The sequence below is a fragment of the Dreissena polymorpha genome, chromosome 12 (genome assembly GCF_020536995.1).
Source record: "Dreissena polymorpha isolate Duluth1 chromosome 12, UMN_Dpol_1.0, whole genome shotgun sequence".
NCBI classification, from domain to species: Eukaryota; Metazoa; Mollusca; class Bivalvia; order Myida; family Dreissenidae; genus Dreissena; species Dreissena polymorpha.
In genome coordinates, this window is record NC_068366.1 from 4,236,152 (window position 1) to 4,259,548 (window position 23,397).

The 23,397-nt window shown below is 37.7% G+C and overlaps 1 protein-coding gene across 4 annotated transcripts in view; it reads left to right on the forward strand.

The window, feature by feature from the left end:
* Positions 1 to 15,836, forward strand: part of LOC127853840 (carnitine O-palmitoyltransferase 1, liver isoform-like) — a 74,979-nt gene extending 59,143 nt beyond the window's left edge. For all 4 annotated transcript variants that reach the window (XM_052388631.1, XM_052388633.1, XM_052388634.1 and 1 more), the window contains exons 16-21: positions 2,693 to 2,774; positions 3,670 to 3,834; positions 6,280 to 6,414; positions 7,120 to 7,308; positions 13,956 to 14,126; positions 14,821 to 15,836. In XM_052388631.1, coding sequence (XP_052244591.1) covers positions 2,693 to 2,774; positions 3,670 to 3,834; positions 6,280 to 6,414; positions 7,120 to 7,308; positions 13,956 to 14,126; positions 14,821 to 14,892 — 814 coding nt within the window. In that variant the 3' untranslated portion in view covers positions 14,893 to 15,836. The remainder of the gene's footprint in view (positions 1 to 2,692; positions 2,775 to 3,669; positions 3,835 to 6,279; positions 6,415 to 7,119; positions 7,309 to 13,955; positions 14,127 to 14,820) is intronic.
* The last annotated feature ends 7,561 nt before the right edge of the window (positions 15,837 to 23,397 follow it).

Consider the following 23,397-nt stretch of genomic DNA (forward strand, 5'->3'; position numbering starts at 1 on the left):
ACCTAAGGGATTTACTTGAAACTTGAAATATAAACAGATGGCAACTAGGAGAAGTACAGTGACTAAGAACCATAACTCTATCTACCGTAGTTTTTGAATTATCTCCCCTTTTATATAATTTTAAATTAAATTTTTATCCGGAGCATAACTCTAAATCTACTGAAGGGATTTACTTGAAACTTTAAATATAATCAGATGGCAAGTAGGAGAAGTGCAGTGACTAAGAACCATAACTCTATGTACCTTAGTGTTTGAATTATCTCCCTTTATTTAATTTGAAAGTAATTTTTGTCCAAAGCATAATGAATTATCTCCCTTTATTTGTTTTTACAAATATTATTCTACTCTTTAAAACAAATGTCATACAAGCAAACTCATTTAGGCATTTTCTTGTTAACACTGGAAGTTACATTTTTTCCCTTATCTTCATTGAACTTGCTCAGAAAATGTGCCATGATATCTTGGCCAATTTCCAAAATGGTTTCGGAAACATCACAAAGCTGCTAAGAACAGTTTAGTTCCCCCTAAGTCTCAGGTGAGAGATCTATGGCCAATTGCTGTCTTGTTTATCAAATTATGCCCCTAGGGTAAAAGTGGGTCAAAACTAGAGGTCGCATGCTTTTTACAAACTTTTATAAACCTTTTTATCTCAAATCACTGTCTACTTTCGGGTATATAATATAGTTTAATGGTCATTTTCAAAGTTTCTTTTAACCATGCTCATGTGGTCAAAACTGTCCAGGGTTAGGGGTCCCATTTATGTATCCTAAATATCATGCAATTTGGCGTCTGGGGTGGGTGGGTATCAGTACCTAGTTTTGACAATGCAATTTATGTTGACCCCATGTATTCAGTTGTTTAGTTGTTGCAACTCATGCTTTTTGACTCGGAAACATATTAAATATTTGTCTTACTCATTTGTGAGCTTTAAATAAATCAAATTTTGTATTAAAGCAAAATCATATTAATGTTTATTTTACTATTCCTTTATATTCTGTTATTGACAAACTTGTTTAAAGAATTTACCATGTATGCTGAAAAAAGCTTCAAATGTTTTGTTTTTATTCCATTACGCTTATTCTAAGTGAATGTGTTCCTATGCATGTGTGTGAAGTGTCTTCACAGTCTGATTATCATGGAAGATATGTTCTGCATATAGCAGTTGAACTGTCAGTCAGTCAGTCCGTCTGTCAGTCTGTCTGTGCGTTTGTCTGAAAACTGTAACATTGGCCATAACTTTTGCAAAATTGAAGATTGCAACTTGATATTTGGCATGCATGTGTATCTCATGGAGCTGCACATTTTGAGTGGTGAAAGGTCAAGGTCATCCTTCAATGTCAAAGGTCAAATATATGGTTTCAAAGCGGAGCATTAGGGGGCATTGTGTTTCTGACAAACACATCTCTTGTTTACTAATAGATTTAAGCCTTGCTCGTTGATAGCAGGGCTTAATGCATGTGCAAAAAGTGTTGTCCCAGATGAGCCTGTGCAGTCTGTACATGCTGAAGTGTTGTCCCAGATGAGTCTGTGCAGTCTGTACATGCTAAAGTGTTGTCCCAGATGAGCCTGTGCAGTCTGTACATGCTAAAGTGTTGTCCCAGATGAGCCTGTGCAGACTGTACATGCTAAAGTGTTGTCCCAGATGAGCCTGTGCAGTCTGTACATGCTGAAGTGTTGTCCCAGATGAGTCTGTGCAGTCTGTACATGCTAAAGTGTTGTCCCAGATGAGCCTGTGCAGTCTGTACATGCTGAAGTGTTGTCCCAGATGAGCCTGTGCAGTCTGTACTTGCTAAAGTGTTGTCCCAGATGAGTCTGTGCAGTCTGTACTTGCTAAAGTGTTGTCCCAGATGAGTCTGTGCAGTCTGTACTGCTAAAGTGTTGTCCCAGATGAGTCTGTGCAGTCTGTACTTGCTAAAGTGTTGTCCCAGATGAGTCTGTGCAGTCTGTACTTGCTAAAGTGTTGTCCCAGATGAGTCTGTGCAGTCTGTACATGCTAAAGTGTTGTCCCAGATGAGTCTGTGCAGTCTGTACATGCTAAAGTGTTGTCCCAGATGAGTCTGTGCAGTCTGTACATGCTAAAGTGTTGTCCCAGATGAGCCTGTGCAGTCTGTACATGCTAAAGTGTTGTCCCAGATGAGTCTGTGCAGTCTGTACATGCTAAAGTGTTGTCCCAGATGAGTCTGTGCAGTCTGTACTTGCTAAAGTGTTGTCCCAGATGAGTCTGTGCAGTCTGTACATGCTAAAGTGTTGTCCCAGATGAGTCTGTGCAGTCTGTACATGCTAAAGTGTTGTCCCAGATGAGTCTGTGCAGTCTGTACATGCTAAAGTGTTGTCCCAGATGAGCCTGTGCAGTCTGTACATGCTAAAGTGTTGTCCCAGATGAGCCTGTGCAGTCTGTACATGCTAAAGTGTTGTCCCAGATGAGTCTGTGCAGTCTGTACATGCTAATGGAGGACGACACTTTCCGCCTGAACTGGATATTTGCGAAGAAAAGACTTCCTTTAAATGAAAAATTCGCAAAAAAAGACAAAAAGTGTCATTGCTGATCAGCGTTTGTGGACTTCACATGCTAATATGCCAGGATGCTATTCACATGCAATAAGCCTCATTTTTCCAATTGGTAGCTCATATCACCATGTCACGGTATACCTGCATGTAGGCCTATTGTAGGCAGGTGCTGTGTATGTTACAGATACACAGAGGACGGACACACGAAGGGAGAGGCTGTGAATACACCCAACCCTGTCAGACTGGAGTGGGACCTTGCCCCAGAGGTATGGGATAGATATCCAGATTTACAACGAGGACATAACTGTTTTAAAATGTGTAAAAAGTGTGTGCTTTTAGGAAAATGTAATATAATTTATGTTTATTAATACAATTATTAACATAATGTTAATATGATGAAAGTCAAATAACTAAAGTATTGAACTGAAGAAGCATCCAGTAAGAATGTATTACATGCCAAATCATTCTTTAATGTTCTAACTAGTATCTTTGTTTGTGACCATTGTTTATTTTGTTCTTTATAGTATGGGTAGTTATAAGTTTTCATTACTTCATTAAACTTTCAAATCATGCAGTTATCCCCAAAAAATGATCTTGCCCCTAAATTTTTCATTCTCCTGCTTTAAAAGTGTTTTCCCCAATGGAAAACAAAAGAATAAAGATGAATTAAAGTTAAAAAAAAGACAAAATGAGGTCAAAAGCACCTATTCACAAAGAGGTAATTCGAGCAGTTCACGCCCACAGTGCTTGGATGAGCTCTGGGTTACACATTCAAGGACGCCAGGTTAGATTTCTGGTATTTGTGCTTGTGTGATGGATGGTCATGGTGTTCTTCCCTTATCTTTAGATTGCAGTCTGTTAGTAGCATGAGTATTTCATGTTTGGCACTGGTAAAATCAGCTTACACCGAACAAGTTCAAGTTCTGGTAAGATAACTGAAAGTTTTGTGATGAATGAAATACTCTTGAAAACAAAAAATAATCAAAAATAAATTGATTATTTCTGAGCAAAAAAAATAAACCCACGCTTTCTCCTCTCCACCAAGATGTATAATGGATACCTGTGAGGAGAATAAGAGCCATTGTGCAGTGGCTGCAAACTGGGACGAGTGTAAACAGATGACGTTTATTTAAGTATGTGTTTTATGTCTTTCTTCCGCAGTGCAAGAAGGTGATTGCCTCCAGCTACCAGACCTGCCTGCGCCTGATCAGTGACGTGGACCTGCACTTTCTCATGCACGACGCCTTCGGGAAGGGCCTCATGAAGGAGTGCAAGACTAGCCCCGACGCCTTCATACAGATGGCCCTCCAGCTTGCATACTACAGGGTACTTTCACACTTGTATTTCTGGTTTTATTTTGTTACTATTTAATGTTAGATAAACATTCATTTAAACCTCCCTCTTGGAAAACTGGGCCTTATGCATGTGGGTTAAGTGCAGTCCCAGATTAGCCTGTGCACTGTTTGCATAGAGCATAGATTAGCCTGTGCACTGTTTGCATAGAGCATAGATTAGCCTGTGCACTGTTTGCATAGAGCATAGATTAGCCTGTGCACTGTTTGCATAGAGCATAGATTAGCCTGTGCACTGTTTGCATAGAGCATAGATTAGCCTGTGCACTGTTTGCATAGAGCATAGATTAGCCTGTGCACTGTTTGCATAGAGCATAGATTAGCCTGTGCACTGTTTGCATAGAGCATAGATTAGCCTGTGCACTGTTTGCATAGAGCATAGATTAGCCTGTGCACTGTTTGCATAGAGCATAGATTAGCCTGTGCACTGTTTGCATAGAGCATAGATTAGCCTGTGCACTGTTTGCATAGAGCATAGATTAGCCTGTGCACTGTTTGCATAGAGCATAGATTAGCCTGTGCACTGTTTGCATAGAGCATAGATTAGCCTGTGCACTGTTTGCATAGAGCATAGATTAGCCTGTGCACTGTTTGCATAGAGCATAGATTAGCCTGTGCACTGTTTGCATAGAGCATAGATTAGCCTGTGCACTGTTTGCATAGAGCATAGATTAGCCTGTGCACTGTTTGCATAGAGCATAGATTAGCCTGTGCACTGTTTGCATAGAGCATAGATTAGCCTGTGCACTGTTTGCATAGAGCATAGATTAGCCTGTGCACTGTTTGCATAGAGCATAGATTAGCCTGTGCACTGTTTGCATAGAGCATAGATTAGCCTGTGCACTGTTTGCATAGAGCATAGATTAGCCTGTGCACTGTTTGCATAGAGCATAGATTAGCCTGTGCACTGTTTGCATAGAGCATAGATTAGCCTGTGCACTGTTTGCATAGAGCATAGATTAGCCTGTGCACTGTTTGCATAGAGCATAGATTAGCCTGTGCACTGTTTGCATAGAGCATAGATTAGCCTGTGCACTGTTTGCATAGAGCATAGATTAGCCTGTGCACTGTTTGCATAGAGCATAGATTAGCCTGTGCACTGTTTGCATAGAGCATAGATTAGCCTGTGCACTGTTTGCATAGAGCATAGATTAGCCTGTGCACTGTTTGCATAGAGCATAGATTAGCCTGTGCACTGTTTGCATAGAGCATAGATTAGCCTGTGCACTGTTTGCATAGAGCATAGATTAGCCTGTGCACTGTTTGCATAGAGCATAGATTAGCCTGTGCACTGTTTGCATAGAGCATAGATTAGCCTGTGCACTGTTTGCATAGAGCATAGATTAGCCTGTGCAGTCTGCTCTTTGTTATCTAAGACGATAGTTTTTTCCTAAATTGGATTTGTGTTAACAAGAGACTTCCTTTGAAGGAAACATATCATTAAAGCAGAAAATGTCATCCTTGATTAGCCTGTATGGCATCCATTAAGCCTTGTTTCCAAGACCGCAGTTCATTTCTTATAGATGGACATAATCAGCCTTAAAATATATGCATTCCAGGCGTAACCCCACTTTTCACAACCACCCAACTCTTGGCTTTTCAAGCAAATGACAATTTTTTTATGTGAAATCTGTATTCATTAGATATTAGCTTAATCTGATGTTTTTGTACCAAAATGTCTTAACAAACAAATCCTAATACTTATAAACATTTTGGACCTCTCCTTCAACATAATCCTCTCCGTCAACATAATTGTGCTTAGTATCCATAGGCAAAATTTCTTACTTAAAGAACTCTTCTGTGGTACCTGTTTAGTAAAATAAAAGTGTTGATGCTTGCAATATTTGATATAAAATCCAGCCAGTTGATTTGATATTAATACTGCACGCCTGTTTCTACAAGTAATTCCATTTTTCTTTTAACACAATTTAAGAATTTTGAAAAGGAAAATTGTATTCACCCACTGTCTTTTACCAACATTGACATGCCACTGCTCAGTTTTAATCCCGTCATGCCAATAAAGCCATTTGGAGGATCAAAAGTCAGTGACAACTTTTTTTTTTAAATTGGAACCCTTGGCACCAACATGAAACAATATATTTTCTGAAATACTTAATATTAATGCATTATATGAGCCGCGTTCTGAGAAAACTGGGCTTAATGCATGTGTGTTAAATGTCATCCCAGATTAGCCTGTGCAATTCGCACAGGCTTATCAGGGACGACTCTTTCCGCTTTAATGGTATTTTTAAGTTCAAGGAAGTCCCTCCTTACCGAAAATCCAGTTTAGGCAGAAAGTGTCATCCCTGATTAGCCTGTGTGAACTGTACAGGCTAATCTTGGATGATTCTTTACGCACTTGCATTAATCCCAGTTTTCTGAGAACAAGAGTCTTTTCACAATTCTGTGTTCGTTCTAGACTTCCAACAAGTTCAGTTTGACCTACGAGTCCAGCATGACTCGACTGTTCCGTGAGGGACGCACAGAGACCGTCCGCCCATGCACCATAGAGTCCTGTGCCTTCGTACGCGCCATGGAGGACCCAAGTGTGCCGGTAAAGTCTAGATTGAAATGCCCTTGTACTTTGTTATTTGCCATGACCAGATTCAAACAGATTTTTGCAATAAGCTATAATCATACACAACAATGCATTAGTATCAATTGATGTCTGTGATTATGTTGACCATATCCTCTGGCTTGTACATGCATTTCATAAACATTAATGTTGTGTTAGTACAATTGATAAACAAGACACATTTGAAGGTGTTTTAAAAGTGCTTTTGATGGTGAAACCCAGTTTTTCTTTGTAGTTTATGGAATAAAAACAGTAAGCATCCTCTTGGAAAAGTATATATAACCTGATTAAAAAGCTAACAGATCAAACTCAGTTGTATAAAATTCTAATAATTTTCAAATTGTATAACCAAAAAATACTCTATAAAAACAGAAACAGTAAGTGTTTACAAATGTGGTAAAGTTTTTGTGTATCACCTAGAATAATAATTTGCAAATTATTGAGACCTTGACGTGATTGAGAAGTAGTCTGTGAAAGTTTGGTTGTATGCATGTGCGTAAAGTGTTATCCCAGATTAGTCTTTGCAGTCTGCATAAGCTAATCAGAAACAATCCTTTCTGCTTGAATGGAATTATTTGTTAAACCGAAGTGTCTTCTTAACAAAAATCGTGTCTAGACTGAAATTGTGGACTGCACAGGGTAATCTGGGGCGCCTCTTTACGCACATTCATTTCTGTTCGGCAGCGTGCGGAAGTCTTGAAGCAATTCAAGGCAGCCACCGAGCGTCACCAGCAAGGTTACCGTGATGCCATGACGGGTAACGGTATAGACAGGCACCTGTTCTGTCTGTACGTGGTGTCCAAGTACCTGGAGATAGAGGACCCGTTCCTGTCAGAGGTGCTCAGTGAACCCTGGAGGCTCTCCACCAGCCAGGTAATTCTTCAATAGCGTAAAATATGAGCTGTCCTCTGTGGAAAAGGGTTAAAATGCATGTGCGTAAAGTGTTGTCCCAGATTAGCCTGTGCAGTCCGCACAGGCTAATCAGGGACAACACTTTCCGCTTTTATGATATTTTCTGTTTCAAGAAAGTCTCTTCTAAGCAACAATCCAGTTTCGGCAGAAAGTGTCGTCCCTGATAAGCCTGTGCGAAGTGCACGGCTAATCTGGGACGACACTTTATGCACATGCATTAAACCCCCTTTTCACAGAGCACGACCCTTATATATTAGCCTTACTTTCGGAGAAGGGGGCTTAATACATGGAGTAAAATTTCGTCAGAAATGTTTATCTTCAGTGCATATTGTCAAGGCTTTGGCTGTTGAGTTATTTTTAAAAAGTTATTGCCCTTAGTTTTAAATTAATGTACATATAAAAGAATCCGTGCTCAACTCCACGTTTATTTGGCAAGACATTTGTGTTCATTTTTGTACACAATCATTATCATTTCAAAGTGCTACATCTTATATTGTCAAGGTTGCCAGGGTTTTTTTTTACTAAGAAAGTGACGCCGATATTCGGCGTCTTCCCCTACCAGAATTTTTCCCCAAAAATACAATTTTCCCTCCAAAAATATAATTTTTCACCAAAATATAATATTTTACCCTCAAAGAAATATTTTTTGTATGCCCCCCTTCGAAGAAGAGGGGGTATATTGCTTTGCTCATGTCGGTCTGTCGGTAATTCTGTCGGTCGGTCCGTCCACCAGGTGGTTGTCAGATGATAACTCAAGAACGCTTGGGCCTAGGATCATGAAACTTCATAGGTACATTGATCATGACTCGCAGATGACCCCTATTGATTTTGAGGTCACTAGGTCAAAGGTCAAGGTCACGGTGACCAGAAATAGTAAAATGGTTTTTGAATGATAACTCAAGAATGCATACGCCTAGGATCATGAAACTTCATGGTTAGATTGATCATGACTTGCAGATGACCCCAATTGATTTTGAGGTCACTAGGTCAAAGGTCAAGGTCACGGTGACCCGAAATAGTAAAATGGTTTCCGGATGATATCTCAAGAACGCATACGCCTAGGATCATGAAACTTAATGGGTAGATTGATCATGACTCGCAGATGACCCCTATTGATTTTGAGGTCACTAGGTCAAAGGTCAAGGTCACGGTGACCCGAAATAGTAAAATGGTTTTTTGATGATAACTCAAGAACGCATACGCCTAGGATCATGAAACTTCATAGGTAGATTGATCATGACTTGCAGATGACCCCTATTGATTTTGAGGTTACAAGGTCAAAGGTCAAGGTCACGGTGACCCGAAATAGTAAAATGATTTTCGGATGATAACTCAAGAATGCTTTTGCCTAGGATCATGACACTTCATAGGTACATTGATCGTGACCGCAGATGACCCCTATTGATATTCAGGTCACTAGGTCAAAGGTCAAGGTCACAGTGAAAAATAGTATTCACACAATGGCTGCCACTACAACGGACAGCCCATATGGGGGGCATGCATGTTTTACAAACAGCCCTTGTTTCTTTTGTGAAGTCGACACTTATCCAATTTGTACCATGTACAACGATCTCGTTTCTCTCTCCCGACGAACACTCAAATCTGGGAATACCAGTGATTCTAAATATAGCTCTTAAATTATGTCATGGAAACCGGGCAACTAATCGTATTTATCATGTGACTATTTTACTGGATTCTGTTCTTGCGCGAGAAGGGTGTTTCGTCAAATAATTACCGGAAACCAGTCGAATTTTCATCCGGGTTATGTGAAAGCCAAGATATAAACGTTAAAACAGAAAAAAAGTCTCACAATTGGCGTTCATACACAAACAGAATAAAACGTTCGGACTGGGAAAATATTAATTGCGTCAACGCATTTTTTAACAATGAATCATCAAAAACCGTTGAAACCCAGCAGGATTCGGAGGTACATGCAATCAACATCGAACATTGTGAAAGTGAAGGTACACAATCGGCAGCTGCCGCACCTTTCCCTTCCAATACTGTAGCAGATCTACATCATCTACCCATTCATCATGAAATTGAAATCACAATATTTACATGGTCCCCCGGCCCCAGTTGAAAACATTTCCCATTATTAGATCTAGCCCTGCAACTTTATTTAGGACTTTGACTTTAATATCGTACTTGTTCATGTGTTTAAGAACAAAAAGGTCAAAGACATGCCTCTTTTTCTAAAAAAAACCCTGAAGTCTGTAGGTGAGTTATAGACATTGAAATGAACAGGGTTTTTTTTCCCCCAAATATGTCTCTTTCGCGCTCTATTTTCCCCTTTTACCCAGCGTCCAGTGTCTTCCCCTTTTTCTAAAAAAAAACCCTGGTTGCCCTATTGAGTTATTTTTATGCCCCTGGTAGGGTGGCATATAAAAAATGAACTGTCCGTCAGTCAGTATGTCATGTGTGTATGTCAGTCTGTCTGTCCGTCCGAAAAAAACACTTTAACATTGGCCATAACTTTTGCATTATTGAAGATAGAAACTTGATAATTGGCATTCATGTGTATCTCATGAAGCTGCACATTTTGAGTGGTGGAAGTTCGAGGTCAAGGTCATCCTTCAAGGTCAAAGGTCAACAAAAAAAATCAAAGCGGCGTTCTCACGAAACAAAAAATCAAAGCGGCGCAATAGGGGGCATTGTGTTTCTGAGGAACACATCTCTTGTTATTGCCCTTTGCTTAAATAACAGATATGTTTTGTGCATATCTCCTCCATTGTGCATGTGTTTTTAGCCAAACTTTTACTTACAGAATAATTATCTGCAAGGGCTGCTCTTCATTTTTTCAAGGTTTCATGATTGCGCTATTTTTAAAGGTTTGCGTCAAACTTTAACATTGTCCATAGTTTTGGCCACAGTTTTTGCAATATTGAAGATAGCATATTGATATTTTGCATGCATGTGTATCTCATGGAGCTGCACATTTTAAGTGGTGAAAGGTCAAGGTCATTCTTCAAGGTCAAATGTCAATTTTTGCAATATTAAAGACAGCAACTTGATATTTGGCATGCATGTGTATCTCATGGAGCTTCACATTTTCAGTGGTGAAATGTCAAGGTCAATGTCATCCTTAAATGTCAAAGGTCAAGGTCTTAGGTCAAATATAATAGGGGACATAGTGTTTCATAAACACACGTCAAACTTTAACATTAGCCATAACTTTTGCAATATTGAAGATAGAAACTTGATATTTAGCATGCATGTGTATCTCATGGAGCTGCACATTTTGAGTTGTGATAGGTCAAGGTCATCCTTTAAGGTCAAAGTTCAAATATTTGATGGGGGGGCATAGTGTTTCCAGTCTCAGCCCAACATGGCCACCCCGATGGCCATGACCTGTAAAATTGTGTAAGGGACGGCCTGTCGGTCAAATTTACAGGACAGATTGTCCATTAAAAAAAATTAAAACGAAATCTTTGGTTTGTATAGGTTTATTAATTAACGGCTCTGAAAGTTTTCTGAGGTGCAATAATAGCGATAGCGTGTTTATACACGTGCTTTTCCGTACCAACGCTCTTTCTGCTGACAAAATTTTCCAATGGCACCTTATTGGTCCCTTTTTTATGCATCTTACCAATGCATGTCAGGACGGTCCAAATCCATGACGGCCTAGCCGCTAAACAAGATAATCATAAATCTAATTATTACAATTTAAATGAAACATATATCAATTTGTGTGGTTGTAATAGCAATAGTAATGTATAATAACAGGGTTCGCACAGACCTTGAAAAGTGCTTGAATTTCAATGTTCTCCTTGAAAAGTGCTTATAAAGGCTGTGTAGTGCTTAAAAAGTGCTTATTTGCATATATAAACTTAAAAATGCTTGAAAAGTGCTTATTTTGGGCTTCAAAAGTGCTTGAAAAAAGTACCAAGGGTAAAAATATATAATTTCATATCTTTTCCATGAGTCGGAAGTCGTTTTTTTTCTCACAATTTTAAATGACAGTTCTGATCTGTTTGTACTGGATCGGTACGGGATGGTATGGGTTTTAGAACATAAGGGAGACAACTACTAATAATCTTCCGCCAATCGGTCTACTTCGTGTTTTTGTACGCATTATGCCATTTATGATACAGTGCTGACAAGTTGAAATATGCCAGCAAATAAGTTCATTTTTCAGAAAGGGTGGCTTTTGAAGTACCCTTGGGTTGTTGACAACGCCTATTCAAAAGTCAAAGCATCTTCTAAAGTATGCAGTACAGATATAGAGATCGCTAGTATGGGGGAATCGGCGTTGAAAAGCCACATAAGAGTGCATTTAGAACATTTAGAATACATATTCAATACAAATAACAGGTTTTGTTTTGGTATGTGTTATGCCTTTGGTCAAATACTATATCATAATGAAACATCTTACTTTTGATTAAACAGTGTTACTGTAGCAGGGTAGTGCAGAATGTTGTAAGTCACATAGAATGTCAAGCAAGAAGATACCTATTTAACGAAAATGTTGTCAGTATTGGACACAGAATAATATACAGTTTTCAGTAGGTCGGACTAAAAAAGTGCTTGAATTTGTATTTTTTCCCTTGAAAAGTGCATAAAAAGTGCTTGAATTTCATTATAGAAAATCTGTATAAACCATGAATAATGATTAGTGTCATTCAAACCGTTATTATCTTGGCTGTCAATGCCCATGCGTGAAAAAAGGCTGGTCCTCATTTAACGAGGCTGTCGTCGGTTTAAGCCGTAATGACCAGACTCGTATCTGACATTCACGCTAAGCGTAGCTTAGGTAAACAAGTATCAGCTTTGGAAAATGTTCTTAAGATATTACAAATGAGCGATTCCCGTTTATATTTACTGATAACATGCGTTCAACATTGAAAAAAATATGTTTTAACTAATCAAGACTAGTACCATGTATGTCGTGTATTATTATTTAATGTCAGATACAAATGTGTGACCTTGAAATTAATAGCTATTTAATCATTTATCATTTTTTAACATAAACACCTTGTTCCCAGAAATGACACCAAGCTATTTTACTATTATATTCTGTCGCCAGTATGTCCTGTAAAAAAAGAGTAGGTCCTGTATTTTTATGCCCCCCTTTGAAGAAGAGGGGTTATATTGCTTTGCACATGTCGGTCCGTCTGTCGATCCGTCCACCAGGTGGTTTCCGGATGATAACTCAAGAACACTAAGCCTAGGATCATGAAACTTCATAGGTACATTGATCATGACTCGCAGATGACCCCTATTGATTTTGAGGTCACTAGGTCAAAGGTCACGGTAATCGAAATAGTAAAATGGTTTCCGGATGATAACTCAAGAACGCATACGCCTAGGATCATTAAACTTAATAGGTAGATTGTTCATGGCTTGCAGATGATCCCTATTGATTTTCAGGTCACTAGGTCAAAGGTCAAGGTCACGGTGACCCTAAATAGTAAAATGGTTTCCGGATGATAACTCAAGAACGCATACACCTAGGATCATGAAACTTCAACCTTAGATAGATCATGACTCGCAGATGACCCCTATCGATTTTGAGGTCACTAGGTCAAAGGTCAAGGTCACGGTGACCCGAAATAGTAAAATGGTTTTCCGATGATAACTCAAGAATGCATACGCCTAGGATCATGAAACTTCATAGGTAGATTGATCATGACTCGCAGATGACCCCTATTGATTTTGAAGTCACAAGGTCATAGGTCAAGGTCACAGTGACCCGAAATAGTAAAATGATTTTCGGATGATAACTCAAGAACGCAAACGCCTAGGATCATGAAACTTCATAGGTAGATTGATCATGACTCGCAGATGACCCCTATTGATTTTGAGGTCACAAGGTCAAAGGTCAAGGTCACAGTGACCCTAAATAGTAAAATGGTTTCCGGATGATAACTCAAGAACGCATACGCCTAGGATCATGAAACTTCATCGTTAGGTAAAGCATGACTTGCAGATAACCCATATTGATTTTGAGGTCACTAGGTCAAAGGTCAAGGTCACGGTGACCTGAAATAGTGAAATGGTTTTCGGATGATAACTCAAGAACGCAAATGCCTAGGATTATGAAACTTCATAGGTACATTGATCATTACTCGCAGATGACCCCTATTGATTTTCATGTCACTAGGTCAAAGGTCAAGGTCACAGTGACAAAAAACGTATTCACACAATGGCTGCCACTACAACGGACAGCCCATATGGGGGGCATGCATGTTTTACAAACAGCCCTTGTTTCAGATTTAACAGGACCTACTGTCCTGTAAAAATTTGCCTAGTTTGGATTTGACTGTGTTTCACAAACACATCTTGTTCTTTATAATTCAATTACAAATTCTCACTCTCCCCTTTTATGCAACTATGCAATCATGGAGACGTACATGTATGTTGGGAAGTTATTAGTTACTAGCATAGATATGTGCATGTAGAGTCTTAGCACCTGTAAACAAGTTTACCCAGGAAAAGTGAATGTAGGTTTATTGACCACTATTCATTGAAATACTGTGGGAAACAAGAAAAAAAACACATTAAAACAAACCTTTCTGACAACTGCACGTATTCAATGCAACTAAAAAGCTGTCATATTGGCCAAAAATACCAAACAAAGACACAAGCCACACCTGTTCTGCTTCCAGACGCCTCACAGCCAGACAGACAAGCTGGAACTGACCAAGTACCCCAACCGTATCTCGGGCGGTGGAGGGTTTGGTCCCGTGGCAGATGATGGCTACGGTGTGTCCTACATCATTGCTGGAGAGGACGTGCTGTTCTTCCACATCTCATGCAAGAAGTCCTGTCCTACCACAGTATGTAGCGCTGTCTTGGCCTGTCTGAACATGTATTTAGCCTCGTTCTGAACAAAAACTGGCAAAAATGCCTTAAGTGTTGCCCCAGATTAGCCTGTGCAGTCTGCACATACAGGCTTATCAGGGACAAGACTTTCCGCTTTTATGTTGTTGTTTTCTTTTAAAGGATTGAGAAGGAGAAATTGGTGTTGTATTTTGCTAACAAATACATGAAAATTAAGGGAAAATGTTTTCAATATTTTTTCACTTGGGTTCAACTTATAGAGCTTGTTATAGACATGAACTAAATGACTTTAATTAGAAATTGATCTGTACCTGTCTAGCTGCAGTTTCATTAAACCAATTTGCAGGTGCTGCTTTATTTGAACCTCAGAGAATTGGGCTTAATGCATGTGCGTACATTGTTTCCCAGATTAGCCTGTGAAGTCAGCACAGGCTAATCTGGGATGACACATTATTCCTAAACTGGATTTTCGCTAGGTGGAGACCACGTTTAAACCAAAAATTCCATGAAACCAGAGAGTGTCCCTGATTGGCCTGTGCACTGCACACACTTATCGGGGATGAAACTTTGCACACATGCATAAAACCCAGTTTCCCATACTTAGGCACATTTTATCATAGTCTTAAAATTAGTTTTGCTTAAAGGCATACATGTATTTGTATGACAAGATTGCATGCGGTATACTTGCAGAGCTCTGAGAAGTTTGCCAATGCGATATGCAAGGCCCTCGCCGATATAAAGGACCTCTGCCTCAAAAAATGATGACAAACCGGGTTTATAGGCTAACAAGGACTAGAGATCTACTTCATTTTGTGAAATGTGTACTCCAGACTTTTTGTTTTGTTTTATATTTGTTGTATTCTATGTGAGCTTTTAGTGTGTGTGTCAGTTTGTTTTATCACTGTTAAACTCATCTTATCGTTTGCTACCTTTTAAAGATGTTTTTTCACTGGCTAGTTGTAAAATTGGTGAAGACTGAGTGCTGTTACATTTATCATAGTAAGTAGTTTAATTTGACCATTTAATTTAATTCAAACAGAACTATTTGAGTCACACACCCACTGTGAATGGTTGTTGCTGAATGAGTGTTAACCAAATATATTTTGTCTTAGATTTGCATTCGTTTTTTATGATGTTCATTTTTATTTTGCGTGTGTACTTTTTTCATATAATTTCATTTTGTTTTACACTTACCGAAGATATTTCATCTCTACATGTTCAACAATGTATTTCCAATATCACTAATCCAATTTTGAAATGTTAAGTTTCAGTTGTGTCTGTGTCAGTATGCCATGTCCCACTTTCTGTGATGAGATACTAAGCAATTCATTTTTTTTTTCATTTCTGTTGTCAAAATACAGACATTCTGTTCTTTTTTCAATGAAAGTATAATCTGTTTATCTGTCTTCTGCAGACTGTTTTATTTCATGAGTTAATGTGTCTATCTAATGTGTGGAAGTTGTTTTATTATTGTAGGTGTTTTAGATTCAGTAAAATGTTTTTATTTTGTTTGAGTACAAAGTTTAGTATACAATGCATTCACACATTTGAAGATTTTATACATTTTAATTTTTACTGTTACACAGTTTTAATGTTCAAATGGCTGATTCAATCTGATTGTTTAACATGATGTTTGTATCAAATCATTTGCTTATCATCTGTTTTAGGTTACCGTATAATCACATTCAATAAACGTGTTGACACCATCAAGTGTTTGTATATGTTGAGTTGAGCCTCGTTCTGGTAAACAGGGCTTTTGTTAATTGTGAAAAAACAACAATGTTACCACAGTGATTTTTATGTCCCCCTCTATAGTAGTGGGGGACATATTGTTTTTGCCCTGTCTGTTGGTTGGTCTGTTGGTTGGTCTGTTTGCACCAACTTTAACATTTTGCAATAACTTTTGCTATAATGAATATAGCAACTTGATATTTGGCATGCATGTGTATCTCATGGAGCTGCACATTTTAAGTGGCGAAAGGTCAAGGTCATCCTTCAAGGTCAGAGGTCAAATATATGTGGCCAAAATCGCTCATTTTATGAATACTTTTGCAATATTGAAGATAGCAACTTGATATTTGGCATGCATGTGTATCTTATGGAGCTGCACATTTTGAGTGGTGAAAGGTCAAGGTCAGAGGTCAAATATACGTGGCCCAAATCACTTATTTTATGAATACTTTTGCAATATTGAAGATAGCAACTTGATATTTGGCATGCATGTGCATCTCATGGAGCTGCACATTTTTAGTGGTGAAAGGTCAAGGTCATCCTTCAAGGTCAGAGGTCAAATATATGTGGCCGAAATCGCTTATTTTTTTAATACTTTTGCAATATTGATGATAGCAACTTGATATTTGGCATGCATGTGTATCTCATGGAGCTGCACATTTTGAGTGGTGAAAGGTCAAGGTCATCCTTCACAAGGTCAAGGTCATCCTTCAAGGTCAAACGTCATATAGGGGGACATTGTGTTTCACAAACGCATCTTGTTTTATGTCGGAACTTAATGCCTCTTACTGGCTCCTTCCCAATGCAATGGCAAAAAGTAAATTTTTTTCCCCAAATAGCCGACTAACATTCCCCCCCCCCCCTCCTGAAAAAAATGCAGAACTTTTCCAAACTATTTAACATTTGGTTTATTTAGTTTTTAATGCAGATATATAATTATGTAACACTTTACAGCATAAATGCAGTTAAACATTCACTTCTAAACAATTCGAATACTGTTATTTATAATCATTTAAATAACGTTTCATTTGCATGGTTTATCCCGCTTTATATCCCAAGCCAAAAGGCATAGGCTGTTAAATGAAGCCAAAATAAATAACCGACAATGTTAGTTGCAACGTTACCAAGACATCAGTGATTCTTTGTCACTGTACAATGATGGTCAGCAGTTTTGGACCTTGACATAATGATGAATAAAAGTAACAGATTCAAAGCCGTCATTTGATTCAGATTTTTCTATTACTGTCCTATATTTTTGCAAGCAATATTTAAGTTTAAAAATCGTTTTTAATGTTTCTGTATTTCTATATTGTCTGAACTTAATCCGTGAACAGGGTAGCAGAAACCTGTGTGTTCATTTTTTTTATAGGACGTTTTGGGGATTCCGATAATGACGTCACGTTTGCGCATGCTCAAATTTTGGCCGTCAAAACTGCGGCCAATTTGCTATTGTTTGCATCTGATGAACCGCATCGTGATAAGGTTACTACTTGATACATATTCGCGAACCTTTTTTAGAACAACAAAATACTCAGAAATTGAAATTCTTTCAGAATAAATTAAATTGAATGAACAAACACAAATAAGAACGAATATAAACAACAATTGATTGATTTCATGTAATCAACATATAGAAACTGATTTGAACCTATGTCTGTATAAACTTACCTTGTTACAGATTAACTAAAGCCTCTTGATAAATGTTGTTGTTTTATTTAATTGTTCACATCAATTGTGTCACTCTTTGTTTCAGCATTTTAACCCAGTGTTTAATTAACCCCTTTGTTTATCACAAACCGATTATGTCGTTTTTTTCGGATACTGTCCAGACAATTACTAAGAAAACGGTGTTATAAGCCCTGGCACCTATACCCTGAATAAACCACATGTGTTTGGTCATTAAACACACTTTATGATACCCTTATGTCATCTATTGGCATATTGAGAAGTCATTTAAGCCAAATACTTAACAGTTGTTATAATAACAAATTTGAACATATTAAACAAATATATATAGATTTGTCATAAATAGATTAATAGGAACTATAAAGTGTGTGTGTATATATATATATATATATATATATATATATATATATATATATATATATATATATATATATATATATATTAGCCAGTTTAAGAATAACAATAAAGTGTTTTATAACTATAAATTTAAAATATTGTCAGGGGTGTAGCTAGCATTTTTTTAGCTGTAGGCCTGGTTATGAAGCATCAAAACGGGGGGGGGGGGTCCCCCTGAAAACTTTTAAATCCTTTAACGCCTGTGTTGAGATTTAAAGCATATCTAGACAAATAATAAGATAAGAAAATATAAGACGTTGGCCTGTTTTTCTTTGCTATATTACTGTTTTATCTCGATGTCAGAGAACTAAATTTTACTGTATTATCGTTGTACCAGAGAACTTACTTTTAAAACTATATGGAACAGAGCAGGGGCGTTCCTGAGGCTATTTCAGCTATACGCACGATCGAGCAGCGAAGCTGCGAGTGGGGGTAGGTGCGGGAGGGGGTCTCCCCCTCCTGCTGGGGTGGTTTGGGGGTCTCCCCCAAGAAAATTTGGGAAAATTAATTGCATATGGTGCGTTTTGGTGTTGTCTTTCAGCCACGTTGGCAATTTTATTCATCAATTTCTTGCTTGAAAAAGACCAATAAAAGGAAATATTTTATAAAAAATTGTCAACTGCAAATATACTTTTGACCATAATTTATTTGCTAAGTTTTAAGTGTCAATGCTTAAAAGTCAAGAAGCCTTCTTGCGATGGAAAATGGATCCGTAGTTACATAGGTGTGTGAGGGTGTTCAGCTCGATTGCTGACGGGAGTATCAGGTCCTCCGCTAAAAAAATTTCGAAATTTCTTTGCAAAAGGTGTAATTTGGTGTTGCATTTTAGACACATTTTGGTAATGTTTATCCTCGAGTTTTAGCTTGAAAACACTGAGAAAAATAATTATTTTCAATAAACATTGCCAACTGCAAATATACTTTTGACCATAATCTAAGTTTGAGTGCCAAGGCTTTATGTCAGGAAGCCTATGACTGCGAGTGAATGGGTATGTCAATGTGAGGAAATGTTTTACTCTTGCTTCTTCCCCCATTAAATGTTGGATTTAATTGCAGAAGGAGCGTTTTGTTGTTATCTTTTAGCGACATTTGGCAATTTTATTCCTCGATTTCTTCCTCTAAAAAAAGTAAAGGATTTAGCATGTTTCCCATGGAAACCTTTTCCATGTCCGTGTATTTGTTGCGACTCTGTAAAAATGTAGTGCTACGCCCACGGCGTGTATATTTGATTAGACGAGTCGTCAAACCTGGTGCGAGGTGGAGCCAAGAACTAAGCCCGTGATTATTTTCTGCTCAAACTGATTTTATTTGGGGTATTTGGTAAACAGAAAATTAAATTCGTTTTTAATTAAATTGTAAAAGAAACACTCTGAATGAAACAACAGCATGCTCGCTGAGTCTTGAGCGAGCATACTAAACTTTTATTTAAATCGTAGATCTATAAAACGACTTACATTAAGTGAAATGTAAAGCTTTTCCCACTTATCTGCCAAAAGAGATAGCTTATGAGTATCATCTAATGAACATCCATTAAAAAATTTCGCGGTCATTAACATCATTCAGAATGTTTCTTAAAAATCCAACGATAATCGATTACAACTTACTGTAGTGAGAAGTGTTGAAAGGTAGACAAGTAGATCTACATGTAGATCTATGTAAACTTGTAACAGCAAGTCACGTGAAAAGAAGTGAGCCAGAATCTATGCACATAGAAAGAAGTAGAGTTAATAATTGGAAGATATGTCTTTTGAACACGACCAGAATCCATTGGCTGAGGATTATGTCAATATGAAATGCACATTTCTAACACCTCCCCTGCCCACCCCCAGGGTCAACATTTTTATGCGTTTTGCGAAATTGAACGATTTTAATTTGTTCATGTTTAAAAAAAGTTGTAGGCTCGGGCCTGCTGTGCCTTAAAGCAGCTACGCCTCTGATTGTGCATATTTACTGCTACACAAAACGTATTTAACGGGTACCTGCAAATGTAAACTCGGCTATAAAGTGTAAAGATCGTGCGTTACTGAAGTGTTCGAAACATCATCATGAAAACGAGCAATCACGTTTGATCATAGTAGCCTTAGGAGGGATATAAAATACTTGCGTAAAATATATATTATATGCATAGATTTATGGTATCATAAAATGCTAGATTTGTATCGTTCAATATCACTAGTGAAGAGTTCAATACACATGTGCATGCAAAGACAGTTCAATTTTCAAAATATGCAGGTGTTTTTTTTCCATTTGAATGCTAAAATTTATTATTATTTTCATTCAATGCAAACGAAACGAAAATTCATGCAATGAAAAAGAAAATTAAAACTACATTGTAATGTATTGCGCTTTATAGCGCTTAGTTTTATAACTGATTCAATGCACCTCTTACAATAAATTTCGATCGCGGATGAAAAATAACACTATCGCATCCACACCACTTAGGCCTATAATTATAATCAAATTATAATATTATATGTTTTATTATTTTTGAATTATAATTTATTTAAGTCTTACTTTAAGAAAGAATATGGGTATTTATAGTTTTGTTTTGTGAAATTGTAAGTATTTAGTCTTCCGACGACCTTTACTCTAATACAATGTAAATGGCCGCAATCGAGAGGTCTGACGGCCAGTCTATTTGTATTAACTCTTGTGACGTCACGCCAAAACCTCCTATAGTTTGTACAGATGGCATTAAATGTAAACAATTCTGACGGCATAATGTTTGCTTTTTTTGTAAGCGACAGTGTTTATTATCTTGGAATGAAAGCTTGATCTTTTAAGTTCAATATGCAACAAAAACATTCCGACCCATCACTTTCAACAATACGATTTTACATATTCTCACTGTTTGTTGTTCAGAATTCATTTACAGGTCCCACGCCCCTTCACGGAGTCATTTTAGATGGACCTGTGTACATATTCTTTTCTGATGTCGTTCTGATATATATATATATATATATATATATATATATATATATATATATATATATATATATATATATATATATATATATATATATATATATATATATATATATTATCAATGGCATTTTGGCACTCAAGAGAGAGAACTGCCGCTCGAAACTTATCTGTTTTCTTCTTCTTCCAATACTGCACTGTAATCCCTAGGTGGAGCATTTTCGAGCAGGGGTGTTTATACAAAGGCGTTGTTCGGAGTGTAAAGAGCATACTCGATAAAAAAAAATTATGAAGGCACTGAAGTTGTTCGCTATTGCATAATTTATGACTCAACTCATTTTACAAAATTTATCGCAAGTTTGAAATAAACACACGCCATTCAAATTTATAAAGAGTGTGTCATAACGCACAGGTCGAGATTTGTGTGCACTTTTTATCATCCTATTTATTTTATAGAGATAACTTAGACAAAATAACAGCAACATGGCCCTTTTTAGACGTCCTGAAAGCATAGAAAGCATGATGAAAATGGTAATGAGAACCGAATATAAAGACAATTTGCAATCACCATCATATTAAATGCATATTGTTGGAATATCGAATACCTATATCACTAAGAATATAATTTCATGATGAAAATTCCCAGTACAAAACTTTTGACTTTTGACACTATATACAAATTCAAAATATACAATAAAATAATTGATGAAAATAAATAAAAAACTAGAAATGGCGCGGCAGCTGCCTACACTTATACCCTCGCCGCAAGCTACCGTGTGTTTAAGTTTCAAGGTTCTAGTGATAACAGTGAAAGAAGAGATAGTGGCCAGGGCGGACGAAAAGGCAATTTTGGGCGGGCCTATGTGGGGTGGGTAATGTGGCTTGGATTTTAATTATGCTGAAATAGCTAGGGATCTTGACCAACAAACTGGCTTTGATTTTAATTAGGCTGAAATAGCTAAGGATCTTGACCACCAAACTGGCTTGGATTTTAATAAGGCTGAATCGCTTGGTGTGTTGACCACAAAATTGGCTTAGATTTTATTTATGATGAAAAATCTTGGTATCTTGACCACCATACTGACTTGGATTTCAATGATGATGAAATAGCTTGGGATCTTGATCACCAAACTTGCACGTATTTTAAAAATGCTGAAATAGTCCGGGGTCTTGACCGCAAAAATGGCTTGGGTTTTAATAATACTGAAAAAGCTTGGGATCTTGACCACCAAACTGGCTTGGATTTATGTTATGCTGAAATAGCTTGGGGTTTAGGCTGCCAATCTTGCTCGGATTTTAATTATGCTGAAATAGCTCAGGGTCTTGACCACCAAACTGGCTTGGATTTGAATTATGCTGAAATAGCTTGGAGTCTTGGTCGCCAATCTGGCTTGGATTTAAATTATCTTTAAATAGCTCGGGGTCTTGACCGCCAATCTGGCTTGGATTTTAATTATGCCGGAATAGCTCGAGGTTTTGACACCTTAAATGGCTCGGGTTTTCATAATGCTCAAATAGCTTGGGATCTTGACCACCAAACTGGCTTGGATTTTAATTAAGCTGAAATAGCTTGGGGTATTGACTGCCAATCTGGCTTGGATTTTAATTAAGCTGAAAAAGCTTGGGGTCTTGACCGCCAATTTGGCTTGGATTTTTATATGTGCTGAAAAAGCTCGGGATCTTGACCACCAAATTGGCTTGGATTTTAACCAATTTGCAATTGCTGGTTTGGATTTGCTGAAATAGCTTTGGATCTTGACCACTTAACTGGCTTGGATTTTAATTATGCTGAAATAATTCAGGGTCTTTACCGCCAATCTGGCTTGGATTTAATTATGCTAAAATAGCTCAGGATCGTGACCACCAAACTGGCTTGAATTTTAATAAGCCTGAAACAGCCTGGGTTCTTGACCACAAAAAAATCTTAGATTTTAATTATGCTGAAATAGCCCGGGGTCTTGACCACCAAAATGGCATGGGTTTTAATAATACTGAAATAGCTTGGGATCTTGACCACAAAAATGGCTTGGATTTAAATTATGCTGAAAAATGCTTGGGGTCTTGGCCGCCAATCTGGCTTGGACATTTATTATGCTGAACTAGCTTAGGGTCTTGACCGCCAATCTGGCTTGGATTTTAATAATAGCGAAATAGCTCGGGGTCTTGACATCCAAAATGCCTTGGGTCTCAATAATGCTAAAATAGATTTGCATCTTGACCACCAAACTGGCTTGGATTTTAAATATGCTGAAATAGCTCTGGGGTGTTGACTGCCAATCTGGCTTGGATTTTAATTATGAATTAGCTCGGGTCTTGACTACCAATCTGGCTTTGATTTTAATTATGCTGAAATAGCTCAAATCTTGACCATGAGAGGTTCAGTATTAATTTGAAGTCAATTGGTGAATAAATAAAGAAGTAATGTTAAAACAACATTTTGGGTGGGCGTGGTATTTGTGGGCGGACGCCCCAGGGTTGGTAATATGGTCATGCATAGTAAGTTGACCAATGCTGGGAAAATCAGTCTTGTGT